The sequence below is a fragment of the Mobula hypostoma genome, chromosome 11 (genome assembly GCF_963921235.1).
Source record: "Mobula hypostoma chromosome 11, sMobHyp1.1, whole genome shotgun sequence".
NCBI classification, from domain to species: Eukaryota; Metazoa; Chordata; class Chondrichthyes; order Myliobatiformes; family Myliobatidae; genus Mobula; species Mobula hypostoma.
In genome coordinates, this window is record NC_086107.1 from 100442779 (window position 1) to 100457198 (window position 14420).

The following is a 14420-nucleotide window of genomic DNA, read 5'->3' on the forward strand; positions in this document are numbered from 1 at the left end:
GACATTTACGTGCCGGGGGGCACCTAATCAATTAGCTTGTTTATTTCGGCTTTTTTCTTAAAGATGTGCCGGGTGCGTTCTGGCTACCGCTACATGCTTCGCGGCCTGGAGGTTTGGGACCACTGTTATAATTGACTTATCACTACATTAATGCGAGGAAAATATGCGCTGTGTGTTTAATATTAAATTCGTTAGATAAACCCCTTTAGAAACGAAATTGAGTGTATTAGCCACTTACAAGTAACTTACAGTTGACTTATCCCCGATATTCGGGTGGCGTTTAATACACCCCCCCGCCCCGCCCCGGGTTGGCCAGTCCACAAGAATATTGTCAATATTAAACCGGTGCGCGGTGCAAAAAAGGTTGGGGACCCCTGATTTAAACTAGCTGGCTAACTGCCAAGGAGCTACGCTATTGATGTCCTACGTGATGAGGCCAAACTCCCTGTAGACTTGCTTAAAGTTGCAATAGAATAAACATGATAATATAACATAAGTAGATATTTTAATATCACATTTGCTGCATATACCCAACTTGGTTTACAGATTAGACAAGATCACTAAACAAAGTATTACATACACCCTTGGAGGTCGACGGAGGGTGGGGGATATGGGGTTGCGGGGGGCGGGGGTGCTACCTCCCTGAAATGAGTTTTTGCAGGGTGGGATGTCTGGCTTCCACTTCAGAGGAATGGTATTTTGGCAGCAAGTCTTCCATGAAGATCACTTCAGACAAGTGGTTTCTATGAGTTCAGAGCTGACAGCAGTGTTGAACTTCTTCTGATTTAGAAGGGAAGTCAGTTTGATGTATCCCTCATCTACTGCACTCAGGTTCTGGGCCAACCATTGCATTTCTGGTCCTCAACCTTGCCTGTTTCTTTGTGCTTCTTCAGAAGACCTTGGACAGTTACTCTCTTCATTATATTAAAGGGTAGGAATTTATGAATGTGACTTGATAATGCATTACAGCAATATAATTTATGAAGTACTCAACTCACCGAGCCCTGTTCCTGTCCCAGAGCAGCATTCACAACACCTTTCAGAATATATTCCTAATGGTGAAGAGGAAAAGCAACTTTATTATACAGACTATGAATTCATATCTTTTGTTAATGTTCAAATCTGTCCAGTGGGGAAAGGAGAAGTTTTCCAACACAGGGCTCACTCATCATTGAAACAAATGATGGGCATGTGGAAACAAAATGATTGGTTCAGAAACTGTTTTGTATTTAACATAAACTTAATTGTTTACTGTTATAATTTTGAAATAATGGGAGCTTTAAAACATTCTAGAAATTGGGATCTACTATTTTTATTTTCTTTGAATAATAGATATATGGTACAGAAGGCTACAATAGATTTTTTCCTGGGAACTTAATCCATGCTAGTTAAAATAAACCAAGTGCTTCCGATTTATGACTTTAGCAACTGTGATTGGAAGCTCAGAGCCTCCAGTGTGAAACAGAAATTTCTCTTGGTACCATCAGATCAAAATTGTTCACGACATTTTTGATAATTTAACAAAATAGAAATGGTAGCCAGCCTTGTCGGGCACGTAATCTCAATATTCATATTTATCACCCGATGAGTGAATTGAATTGAATTGACTTTCTTACATCCTTCACATACATGAGGAGTAAAAATCTTTACATTATGTCTCTATCTAAATATGCAATCACATTAATTTATCATAATTTATAATGTAATATAGAGTACTCTCAAATCAGCGAGAGTTCATCAGTCTGATGGCCTGGTGGAAGAAGCTGTCCCAGAGCCCTGTTGGTCCTGGCTTTAATGCTGTGGTACCACTTCCCGGATGGTAGCAGCTAGAATAGATTGTGGTTATGATGGCTTGGGTCCCCAATGATCCTACGGGCCCATTTTACACACCTGTCCTTGTAAATGTCCTGAATCGTGGGAAGTTCACAACTACAGATGCGCTGGGCTGTCCGCACCACTCTATGCAGAGTCCTGCGAGTGAGGGAAGTACAGTTCCCGTACCAGGCAGTGATGCAGCCTGTCAGGATGCTCTCAGTTGTGCCCCTGTAGAAAGTCCTTAGGATTTGGAGGCCCATACCAAACATCCTCAACTGTCTAGGGGTGAAAGAGGTGCTGTTGTGCCTTTTTCACCACATAGCTGGTGTGTACAGACCACATGAGGTCCTCGGTGATGTGGATGCCGAGGAACTTGAAGCTGTTTACCCTCTCAACTGCAGATCCATTGATGCCAATAGGGGTTAGCCCGTCTCCATTCCTCCTGTGATCTACAATCAGCTCCTTTGTTTTTGTGACATTGGGGGAAGAGGTTGTTTTCTTGACACCACTGTGTCAGAGATATGACTTCTTTCCTGTAGGCCACTTCGTTATTGTTTGAGATAAGGCCAATCAAGTTAGTGTCATTGGCAAATTTAATTAGCAGATTGGAGCTGTGGATGAGGATACAGTCATGGGTATACAGGGAGTAAAGGAGAAGACTCAGTAAGAGCCCTAAGAGGCTCCTGTATTAAGAGTCAGAGAGGTGAGGGATCCCACTCTTACAACCTGCTGGCAATCTGACAGGAAGTCCAGGATTCAGCTGCACAAGCCAGGGTCAAGGCCGAGGTCTCTTCAGCTTCTTGTTAAGCCTGGAGGGAACTATGGTGTTGAATACTGAACTGTCGTCCAAGAACAGCATTCTCACATAAGCATCCTTCTCCAGATGTGTAAGTACGGTACATAGAGTAGTGGTTATTGCGTCATCTGTCGATTGGTTGTGTAGATTTTTCATTCATTTATTAGTAATAATTCAGTTTGATTTCCAATTTGAACCATTTCATTATCCACACAGGCAAAGAGACCTGGAACAGTTATACATTTAGGAAAGATTTGATCAAGTTTTTTTTAAAAAGGATGAAGGAAAAAAAAATTGTGCTCCATTGATCCATTAAATAGCTAAAGAAAACCAGATCTCAGTCATATATTAGGAATGAGTTCTTTTCTCAGATCTAAGTAGACCCCCAGAACACGCTGGCTTCTATATAGTTTGTGTCCGGTGCTCATGATGCAGCCTCCCTACAAGGGCAAGGCCAGTCATAAATTGGGGGAACCGCTTCATCAAGTGCCTCCGCGGTACTTCCTGCTGGCCAATCATTTTAATTTCGATTCTCATTCCCATTCCAACATGTTGGTCCATGGCCTCCTCTTGTGCCACTAAGAGGCCATTCTCAGGGTGGAGGAGCAATACCTTATATTCCATCTGTGCAGCTTCCAGCCTGATGGCATGGATATCGATTTCCTCTTCTGGTAAACAAAAATTTTCCCTCCCACTCCTCCCCTCTTCCTCTATTCCTACTCTGGCCCGTTACCTCTTCTCACCTGCCTTATCACCTCCCCACTTCCTCCTCCCTCTACCTATTTATTCTGGCGTCTTCCCTCTTCCTCTCCAGTCCTGATGAAGGGTCTCGGCCTGAAATGTCGACTGTTTATTCATTTCCATTGATGCAGCCTGACCTGCTGAGTTCCTCCTGCATTTTGCTTGTGTTCCTGAAGCAAATACTGATTTTCTCAAGTTGTTTAAGCAAATGATGGGGAGACCATCTCATATATCAGGAAACTATAAGGCAGGAGCAATCTCCATCATTGTAAAATGTTTGAAATGTTAAAGACAAATGGAAAATGCTAGGAGTACTGAGTAGGTCAGACAGAATCTGTGAGAACAGAAACAGGGTCAATATTTCAGTTCAACAATCTTGTATCAGAAATTAATGCTTTCCAATTTTTACGATCCACAGTATTTTGTTTTCACTCTTAATTCGTGGCTTCTTCTCTTTCAAGACAAGAAATTAATTTGTGTCTTACTTTGATTAGCTTCACTGCTTTCAATTTTATGTCTTGGTTTCAATCAGATAACTATCAAAAACTTGTTTTTCTGCCACATCACTCCCTTCAGCAGTCCTTGGCTACAATTTATTAAACTAAAATTTAAATCCACTGTTTACATCTCAGATCCACGTGATTACAGATTTTTCCAACAAGGTCATCCTTCATTCTTGTAAACTTCAAGGAACACACATCCAAATTGCACAGCCTCTCTTAACTGGACAACTCTTTCATCCCAGAATTGGATTGGTGAATCTGCCCTGGACTGCCTCCAACTCTAATATATGAATTTTTAGGTAAGGACCAAAACTGTCTACACTCCACAGCATTCCTAGTATTAAAAGTAAAAAATAATCATCCCATTCTTAAATCCCCGATCGCTTTGCACTAAAGGTTAAAAATACCATTTGCCTTTTCACTACTTGTTGGAGCTTCCTGCTAACGTTTTGTGATCCATACACTAGAACACCTAGATCCCTTTGAACACCACTCATAAAGTTACATCTGTCATCCACGAGCCTTCATCGAGTAAACAGAGGGAGCTAAGTATGCTCTTTTTATTATCTGTACCATATATAGGGGCATATACTTAACAAATCTTTAGTGCAGAGACAGGCTGTGTAACTGCCAAGTACATTTGTAAAGAGATCAATGTTAAAATACACACGCTATTGTTATTATCTGAAGTGAATTGCCTGAAAGGTGGCATGGAAGAAGACCTGACACTGCCTTTTGTCTTTTCCAGGCAGTGCATGTTACTGCTTTGTGCAGTACTTTTTGCCGCAGTTTTAACAGGTTGTGTAGCGCATCCTGTGGGTAGAACTCTGCAACTACAGGACACAATCGATGCAGGGAATGAATGTTTGAGTGAGTGGATTGAATACCAGAGTACTTTATTATGGATGGTGTCGAACCATTTCATTATCCTAGCGCTACACAACCTAGAGAATGGGACCGTATTCCTGACTTCTGTCTCCACCCCCCCCCCACCCCCCCAGTTGGTGATGAAAAGGTATTAGGCCTCTGTGCTGGTTATGCCATTCCTCAGAGACTATCTGGCTTGAGTTATTTATGTAGCAGTCCAGCTATATTTCTAGTTGTTTGTTGAGTCCAGAAAATTGATGGTGTAGTCACCGTAATAGTAATGCCAATAGGGAGTTTGCTGGAATTGATCACTGCCTCCCACTTGAGTATTTAATGCTATGAATAGAGGTGGAAATAAGAACACAAGTGACTGGAATTGGAGATGGCCATTGGGCAACTTGTCCCTTGGTCTCAATTCAATAAAATCATGGCTAATGTGTTACCTTGGCACTACTTTTCTGTACTAAACCCATAATCCCTTAATTATCCAAACAGCTATCACACTCTCACTTTAATGTATTCAGTGACTAAGCCTCCACAGCTCTTTTGGGTAGAGGGTTCTGAAGATGCACTGTCCTCTGGGTGATGAGATTTCTTCTCATTTTAGGTTTAACAGCCAGGCATTTTTTTAAATGAATATGGTAGCTGTGTGGAACGAGCTTCCAGCAAAAGTGGTTGAGGCAGGTTCGATGTTGTCGTTTAAAGTTAAATAAAGTGCAGGTCGGTGGGACTAAGTGACAGTAAGAGTTCGGCACGGACTAGAAGGGCCGAGATGGCCTGTTTCCGTGCTGTAAGTGTTATATGGTTATATGATCCTGGTTCTAGGCACCCTGCCCCAAACAAACAGCCTTTCTTTATCTACCATAGGAAGCCCCTGCAAGAATTTCATGTTCCAGTGAGATCACTTCTCAATTCTTCTAAACTCTAGAGAGCACATCCAGTTTATTTAATACTTTATTAGGCAATTTCTTTATCCCACAATCAACCTAGTGAACTATTGCTGCACTACTTCTAGTGCAAATATGTAGAGAAACCTGTACACAGTGTCAGGTCTGACTGATCTCACTAGGGCCCTTTACATTTCTAGCAAAATGCATTTACTTTTATTCCGTTTTCCTGTTGTTGACGGCTAGTGCACAAAATAAAGGAGAAAGCCCATCTAAAAACACAGCTGAAGTATATTTTGTTTGCTCTCAGTGAGCATTTGATCTAAAGAAATATTAAAATCTATGGTAGTTTTGGTTACAGAATCATGAAAGTGAAGTCAGGCTTGGAAATTAAGTTTAATTAGATTCAAAGGTCGTTGGCCACAGTCCTTTTTCAAACAGTTGTTTCATAAACCTGTACGTATTTAAAATGAGAGTACTAGCTCAAACATTTAATTAGTTCATTTTACTACTCACTGACAATTAGTATATGCCATACTAATATTTCCATTGTGACTTGCTGGATCGGACTAAAGAATTGCACAGCTTGCTTACCTGAGGCGTTGTGGGCTCCAGATCCTTTATCAGATTATAAGCCTCTTGCACATCATCTGTGATAAATTATCCGAGTGTTAGTAAAGTGTTGCTATCAGATATATAGACTAAACATAAAGTGGAATGGAAGTAGGGAACACTTAACAACCACATTAAATGGGAGAATCAATGCTGCTAATCTCTTAACTGGGACTTAAATGCCGAAATAAAGGCAATGCTAAAGAAAGCCTGTTTTTGGTCTTGTTTAAGAAAGCAGATATGAACCAGGGACAATACCGTTTTTAAAAAAATCATAAGACAGCATTATCAAAATAAAACACATAAGAAATCAATACTTGCTTTCCGAAATGATTTAAAAGCACGGTGCTGAAGTTCGATGATTTTCAGATTTTTTACAACTTTTAAACCATTTCACATAGAGATTCGAGTTATACAGCAAGGAGGACAAGTCCTTTGGAGAAACTCATCCATGCTGGCCAAGATGCCTGTCCATACCAGCTTCATTTTCCTGTGTTATCCCTGTAAGAACCCAACTTTTCTGTGCATATATGTCTAAATGTCGTTTAAACATTATAATTGTAGCTGCTTCTACAGCTTCCTCAAGCTGCTCATCCCAATTACCCACCACTCTCTGTGTGGTTAAGTTTCCCATCACGTCTCTTTTAAATCTTTCCCTCTCACCTTAATTCTATGTCCTCTAATTTTTCCTACCCTGAGGAAAAAAAATCTGTGACCATCCAACACACATAAAAGTTGCTGGTGAACACAGCAGGCCAGGCAGCATCTCTAGGAAGAGGTACAGTCAATGTTTCGGGCTGAGACCCTTTGTCAGGACTTCGTCATTAGTCCTGACGAAGGGTCTCGGCCCGAAACATTGACTGTACCTCTTCCTAGAGATGCTGCCTGGCCTGCTGTGTTCACCAGCAACTTTTATGTGTGTGGCTTGAAATTCCAGCATCTGCAGATTTCCTCGTGTCTGTGACCATCCACCTTAGCTCTGCCTCTCACAATTTCATATCTCTCTGTCAAGTGTATTATTTTTCTGTTCACACTTATTGGTTTAATTGATAATTGTTTATTTGGTAAAATTAGCAAACCAATTACATAAAACAAAAGAGGGAGCTGTCTACTTGAAAAATTAAGACAAACAAAGACAATTTATACATGGTGCAGAAATAAGACTTCACAATTGTTTAAAATATATATGCCAAGAAATTTTCCTTGCCCAATTTTTGGCATCAAAACAAAATTTACAGTTCCCTTAATCCTAATGATAAACTGCACAGAGAGCAAAAACTTCCAATGTTGTTAGATTTCTCTGTGTAACATTGCACTGAGAACTGAGATTGTTAATTACAGCATATTTCCTATTGATATGTTACCAATATTAGACGTTATCAACTCCTCGGTCAGTTGGTACGATGTCTGCTGCCAGCCCCTGAACAGAAATACGACAAGTGGCAACCTTCTGGCTTCAGGTAAAATGGAGACTGCAATGATGGAGGGAAGGGGTGAATGGTTCCCATGTGCTCAGAAGGATTAGGACACGTTGATAAACAGTGCCTGCAAGAGGGATGTTCTTTGCAAAATATGCCACAGACCCTACAGGGCTGCAGCCAACAGTCCTGGGAGAACTTTATGTGTTATAATACAAGTACAGGTTGAGTATCCCTTATCCAAAATGCTTGGGGTTGGAAATGATCTGGATTTCGGATTTTGGAATATATAATACGATAGCTTGGGATCACCATCATTTCCATCTCTGAATTTTTGTGCTACTGCTAAGTAGTCTTTGTCTTACACTTGTTCATCACACATAGGTACTGATGCAGCCATTCAGTCTGTTAGATTTTCATTAGCAACAATCTTGGCAAACTCATCAATGAATTTCTCTGCTGCTTCATGATCAGCACACACTATACAATCACAAATCTTTAAAAATTTAATGTTGTGCCTTTTCTTAAATTTCTGCAACCAGCATGCAGAATATTCACAACTGCCTTCAATTTTGGTTTGTTGTGATAGATCTTTTTTCATTTCATGATCATCAGCACACCATGAAGTGGTTTATTTTCACTCTGATGCTGATGAATCCACTCTTTCAATACACATTCAAGATCTTCATTTTTCACTTTTTGAAGTCTTTCTATATTTTTCTTTAACTTCTGTTCATTACATACGTGATGTCACTTCTCAAATCTGTCTGTGATACACAGACACCTGGGAAGCTTCCCAATGCCTTGTGGAATCTTCCATTTGTAAAGTACTATCAGCACTCAAAATTCTTTGGATTTTGGAGGTTTTCGGATTTTAGAGTTTCGGATAAGGGGTACTCAACCTGTACCATATATTAGTACTGATATTAAAGCTTGCATTTTGGGGAAGCTTTCAGTGCTGACTTATTCCTGTGCCTATTCCTGTGGGGTGAAGCACAAATGAATTTAGTCTTGTCGAGTATTGGATGACCTCCAGAAAAAAAGCAATGAGCAGCAAACTGGAAGATGTGGCAGAAGCCTGGAATGATCCTCAGACAAGAAAGTTGGGAGCAATAGTGACCTTGACTTTCTTAGGCAAGGCCACTGAGGCAAGTATACGTCCCGCCGCACATCACCTACCTTGTCGCAGATAGTAAATGACAAGATTGAGTCTGGCTTCAGGAATGACGTCAATAAGCGGTGGGAGGACCTGCAAGGCACCTTCTCCACCCCGAAACACCACCTGAAGAGAGGAGGGGTAAGGGAAAAACAAGATATCAATCTTTTTAATAAGAAGATAACTGCTGCGTCAGAAATAAGTCATATTGTTGATCTTTAGTCTTTTGTTATTTGATTTAGGGTATCTTGAAATAATTGACCACAAAATAATTTTGTTTCTCTCATTTTCAAGTTCAAAATGTGGTGAGCTTTGGATACTGATAGATGCAACACCCCAGACCTGGTGCTACGAATGAAGTGAGAATATTCAAAGCACAGCTACTTCCTGAATGTACAAATTTCTTTTCTTATCACTACCTCTTTTCACTTACAAGGTGTATGGTTAAAAGGAAGTACATTCCAATGATTAAAATATATAGAAGTTACCATAAACTTAAAACAAGTCAGATTTCTACATTTTCCCTGTTCCGATAAAAAAAATCTTTCTTCTGAAATGTACTTCTCCCTGCAGATGCTACCTGATTTGTTCAGTATTTTAAAAACTTCTACCAAAATTCCAATGAAGTATGCAAGTTTAAGATAAGGAGAAGATGTAAGAGTAGTTTCTAGACTGACAACCTAAAGGTCAGTAAGCTTTGAACAATCTTGAAAATCTTCCAGGCCTAAGCTGGAACACATTTAAATCTTTGAAATCCCAAATTTCCCTTTCTATAGATATATTTAATTATTCTCAGTGATAGTGGTACTGTTTGATAGCATACTATGAGCAGCAATAAATGTTTTACATCCACTATTTCAAAGGGTAAATGTATTCATCCTTTAAATTTTGAGATAAAAACAGAATGCCACAGACAGCATTTATGGTTTGAATAACACAGGTATTTCTAATATTTTTTGTTTATTTAACTTCAGATTTTCTTCAGCAATATTTTGCTTTTAGTATAAATTTGCAAGTTATCATTACTGATTCTAACAATTGAAAAAAAATCAATTTCTTCAATGATCAAAATACAAAAACGTCACAATATACAACCCCTGAGATTAATTTTCTTGTGGGCATACTCAGTAAATCCACGAACCATAATAGAAATGAAAGATCACACCCAACAGGGCAGATAAACAACAAATATGCAAATACAAAAGAGCAAGCAAATAAATAAAGAAAGAAAGAAAGAAAGAAAGAAGTAAGCAAGCAATAAGTATTGAGAATGTGAGTTGAAGGGTCCTTGAAAGTGAGTCTATAAGTTGTGGGAACAGTTTAGTGATAGGGCAAATGAAGTTGAGTAAAGTTATCCCCACTGGTTCAAGAGCCCTCAACCATCAGGTTATTGATTTATTGAAGAGTTATTGATTTACATTATTAAGTGCACAGTACCCAGTGAGCATGGTACAAATAAAGTTTCTATTTCTGTACTGCAATATTCTTAGCAGCACTGAAACAGAAATCCCAAGTTTACATTCTATGAAACTGAATTCAACAAATTTGGTACTCTGGGCCTGCAGAACAATATGGCTCTGAAAACAGTGAAACAAGTCTTCACATGGTCCTTCCAGTTTCATGGAAGTCATTTACACTCTATCGTTGATTTTAAATGCTCTTAGATCAATAAATATTGTGTTAGTCCTAATCTCCAGAACAAATATTTAAAAATCTTTGTAAGTCTGTCAGGCTTGCATTTAATACATACCAGGTTGTGCTTTATGAGTTCTTTTGCAAAATCAAATACAGGAGAAGCAATGTCCATTAAGTTTTTCAGCTCTGCCTGGTGAGAGAAATGCAGGCAAATAATAACTTTTGTTTTTATTGGGTAAGAAATTCTCAGACACATAACTGTTAGCAAAATGAAAAGCAATTATATAGTTATGCCTGGAGATGGGACAAGCTGTTTACTGGACTGCATTCCATCCCATTCTAAGTATGACTCAACCACCACCCCTGCAGTGATTCCTAGCCCACAATGCAATACGTTTAAAATTTTCTCAAATCCCAATTTTAATCATGCAAGTATCCATACCACATCCTCTCCTCCAAGTCTGACTCTTCATATAAAAAAAATGGGAAGATGGCCCCCAAAATTTGAGTCCTAGATGTTCTTTGGAAGTTCCCACTAGCTGAGAGCCTTGAATGGATTAATTTTTAACAGGTTCAAGTGGAAAGTGATATCAGGCAAGGATACAAAGAACCTTTAGTATTTGATCAGATGTGGTTAGAATGTGACTTCTATCCACCACATTTATAGCTTCAACATGCGTAATTTAAAATCCCAGTTTACACTGTTCCAAAAGATTACACGAGTTGAACCTGCTGAGAAAATTCAGCAGTATTACTTTCAAAAAGCCTTATTATACACGCAACAAGCCTTATTATACACGCAACATATTTCTTTACAGAAATGCTTTAGACATGATAAACCTCTGTCCAATTATGAAAATAAGACTTGCATTTATATAGTGACCTTCCAAGCTTTAAGAAGAACCAAATACCTCATAATTAATAATTAAAAATAGATGTGTATTCACTGTGTGCTGACGCAAGGAACAGCAAATGATTTGCAAACAGCAAGGTTTCACAAACCCACTGTCATCTGGGGTAAGAGTGATACGTTAAGCTTTTGTTGCCATTTAATCCTAATCATAGATCTTAAATATTAACTTCGAGAAATCATTTTTCCACAAGAAAGATAGGCCCCTCTGGCAACTTTTAAAACCAACAGAAGGTAACTAAAAAAAGCAATAATAGGAGAAAAGATTAAATACACAGAGTGGGAGAGTCAAGGAACAGAGGACACAGCCTCAGATTAAAAGGATGTCCCTTTAGAACAGAGATGAGGAGGAATTTCTTTAGCTAGATAGTAGTGAGTCTGTGGAATTCTTGGCCACAACAGCTGTGTAGCCAAATCATTGGGTATTTTTTAAAGCAGAGGTTGACGTGTCCATGATTAGTAAGGGCATCAAAACTTACAGAGAGAAGGCCAGAGAATGGGGTTGAAAGGGAAAATAAATCAGCCATAATAGAATGGCCTACTTCTACTCCTATGTCCTATGGTCTATACATTTACATTAAACAGTTTAATTTATACTTTCCTGTACCTCTGTTCGGCTCGGCCTTTAAGAATTCTGATAGACTGCCTTCCACTGCTCCCAGTAGAAGCTCAGATCATGTGGATCACTCTCTACTTGTAGTACTTTGAACATGTCTTTAAGCATACCTTTCACTGGTTTGAATATTAATCCCATATACTGTCCTTGCAGTTTATCTTCTGGAATAACATTTTAAACATTATCTAATAAATTTCAGCATTCCTTTCAGAAGTGAAAAGGTCATGTATGCCCACTCTTTAAGCTGCATCAAATTGAATCCACGTTCAAAACGGATGAAATTTTCACCCTCATTTTAGCCCAGAATTTGTCAAAAATGTATTTAAGAAAAACCATACATCAAAAGAGAGTTAGAGCTCTTGTCACATAAAAAGTCATTTGGATCTGAAATATATTACTACTATTGGTCAAGCATTCTCAAAAGAAAAATTAAGAGGAGAGAACAGGCATATAGGATTATAATGAAAACTCTGATAAATTAGTGAAACATTAACTGACAGAGATCAATATATAGCCTTCTTGTGGTTCTATGGTCTTTTAAAAAACCAAGATAGATAACTAGGTAGGATAGTTTTGGGGAAAGCTTTGTATAGGAATCAGCACATCTATTATAGAAATGAAGAATTCTTCATTGTTAGCTTCTGTCCTCAGCTCAGAACGTTACCTCAGCTGCCTTCCCATTATAGAGCCGGAAGTGGTTGCAGGCTTTCAGGTTCAGTGCAATGGTGCTGTCAGGATAATGTTGCAAATAAACTGCCAGGACTTCCTGGGAAACATCATAGTAATCCAGTTTATAGTAGCACAGTGCCACATACACATTCAAGGCCATGAATTCCCTAGTAAAACACAAAAAGTAAAATTAACAACTCTAAGAATCTACATTGTAGTTGAAAGTGACAGCTGCAAAACATTGGAGCCAATTACTATTGTTACGCTAGGACAGATGGTAGAGTGTGGAGGGAGAGGAAGCACAGATTAAAGAATCTCAGTCCTAACTTTTCTGGGGTTCATAGCTTCATCAATGAGAAATATGTCCCAATTTACTCAATCGTTAAAACTACACTTTTTTCTGTCATTTCTTTGGGATGTTTACTTCATGGTTACGTCAAATAGCTTTGATACAGGCATTAGATCTTTAACAAGAATTTTGGTCCTATTTTAGCTCTATTTCTGTTTTAGCTGCATTCACTACACTGATCAGGCACCTTTTTCTGTGTTTAAAACTTTATTATTCTCGTTTTAAACCCTTATTCCATCACAAAAGCCATTTTCAGCCAATTTTATTCATTACACATGGATTATGAACAAGAACAGCTGAGATACAGTTGTTAGTGTTAGGTATTGTTCCTAGTAACGGTTCAGTATGGAAGGATTTGGAACTCTACTAGCCATAAGGACCTGATGCTAAAAGTTATTAAGAGCCAAGGATAGGAGTGTCAATAGTTCAGTACTGGCTGTTCAAGCATTTAGTTTTAGAATCATTGTGTAATAACATTTGGTGTAAGAATGTTAACTGTTATTCCCTCGAGAATAGGGTTGAAGAAAACTATATGGATTGAAGCCATAAGTCACAAGATGCCCAAACTCTGGGGGCCTGGTGTCACTCAAGAGAATAGCTAATGTGCAAAGTGCTGAGAGCATGTGGGTTGGAAGAATGTCAATTGCTTCAAATCTGCAAAATAATGTCAAGAGTATTCTGAAAATTGGAGAGTCTGGTGAGAGATTCTTCCCTTCATGCTTATATCAATTGAATAAAGACACTTTATGTTGATATCTCTGGACATGGAGTGGTGTTTGGCCCACAACACAGTAAAGTCTGAGAGTGCTGATATCCTCAGATGATTCAAAACATATTTAGATCACTGATCAATATGCCATACCATAGAGACTGCATGCCAAGTGATGGAAAATGGGATTAGTGTAAACAAGTACATAGCCCTCTGAATGTAATTCACCAAAGAAACAGCTTGTACATTGTAAAGCTGATTTTTTTTTTATTTATTTAGCAAACTGATAGAAGGTGTCAGCAAAAGTACTGTTAGTGGAACTAACTGCCCAACAACGTGGTCAGTGATGTTAAGTTTGGATTCTGCCTGGAACACACAACTTCAGGTCTCAGTGTAGCCTCAGTCCAATCAAGGACCATTCCAAGAGACCGGCTGAATCTGTGGAATTTGTTGGCCACAGAGGGCTTTGGAGACCAAGTCACTGGGTATTTAAAGGACAGATTGATGGGTTCTTAATTGGTAAGGAGGTTAATGTGTAACCACTAATCTCCTTACTAATTAAGAACCTATCAATCTTTGCTTTAAATGTAACAGCAGAAAGTAGGAGAACGGAGTTAAAACAAAATCAGCCGTGATTGAATAGCAGAGCAGACCTGAAAGGCCAAATAGCCTAAATCCGCTCCTTTAGCTTCTGGTCTGAAGAGCAAGGTGAAAGTAATGAACTTGACATTAGGAGT

The 14420-nt window shown here is 38.9% G+C and overlaps 1 protein-coding gene across 2 annotated transcripts in view; it reads right to left on the reverse strand.

The window, feature by feature from the left end:
* Positions 1-14420, reverse strand: part of ift56 (intraflagellar transport 56) — a 78691-nt gene that overhangs the window by 42544 nt on the left and 21727 nt on the right. For both annotated transcript variants that reach the window (XM_063063356.1, XM_063063357.1), the window contains exons 7-11: positions 12621-12792; positions 10546-10620; positions 8819-8921; positions 6204-6259; positions 999-1052 (exon numbers count right to left, since the gene is read on the reverse strand). In XM_063063356.1, the coding sequence (XP_062919426.1) occupies positions 999-1052; positions 6204-6259; positions 8819-8921; positions 10546-10620; positions 12621-12792 (460 nt within the window). The remainder of the gene's footprint in view (positions 1-998; positions 1053-6203; positions 6260-8818; positions 8922-10545; positions 10621-12620; positions 12793-14420) is intronic.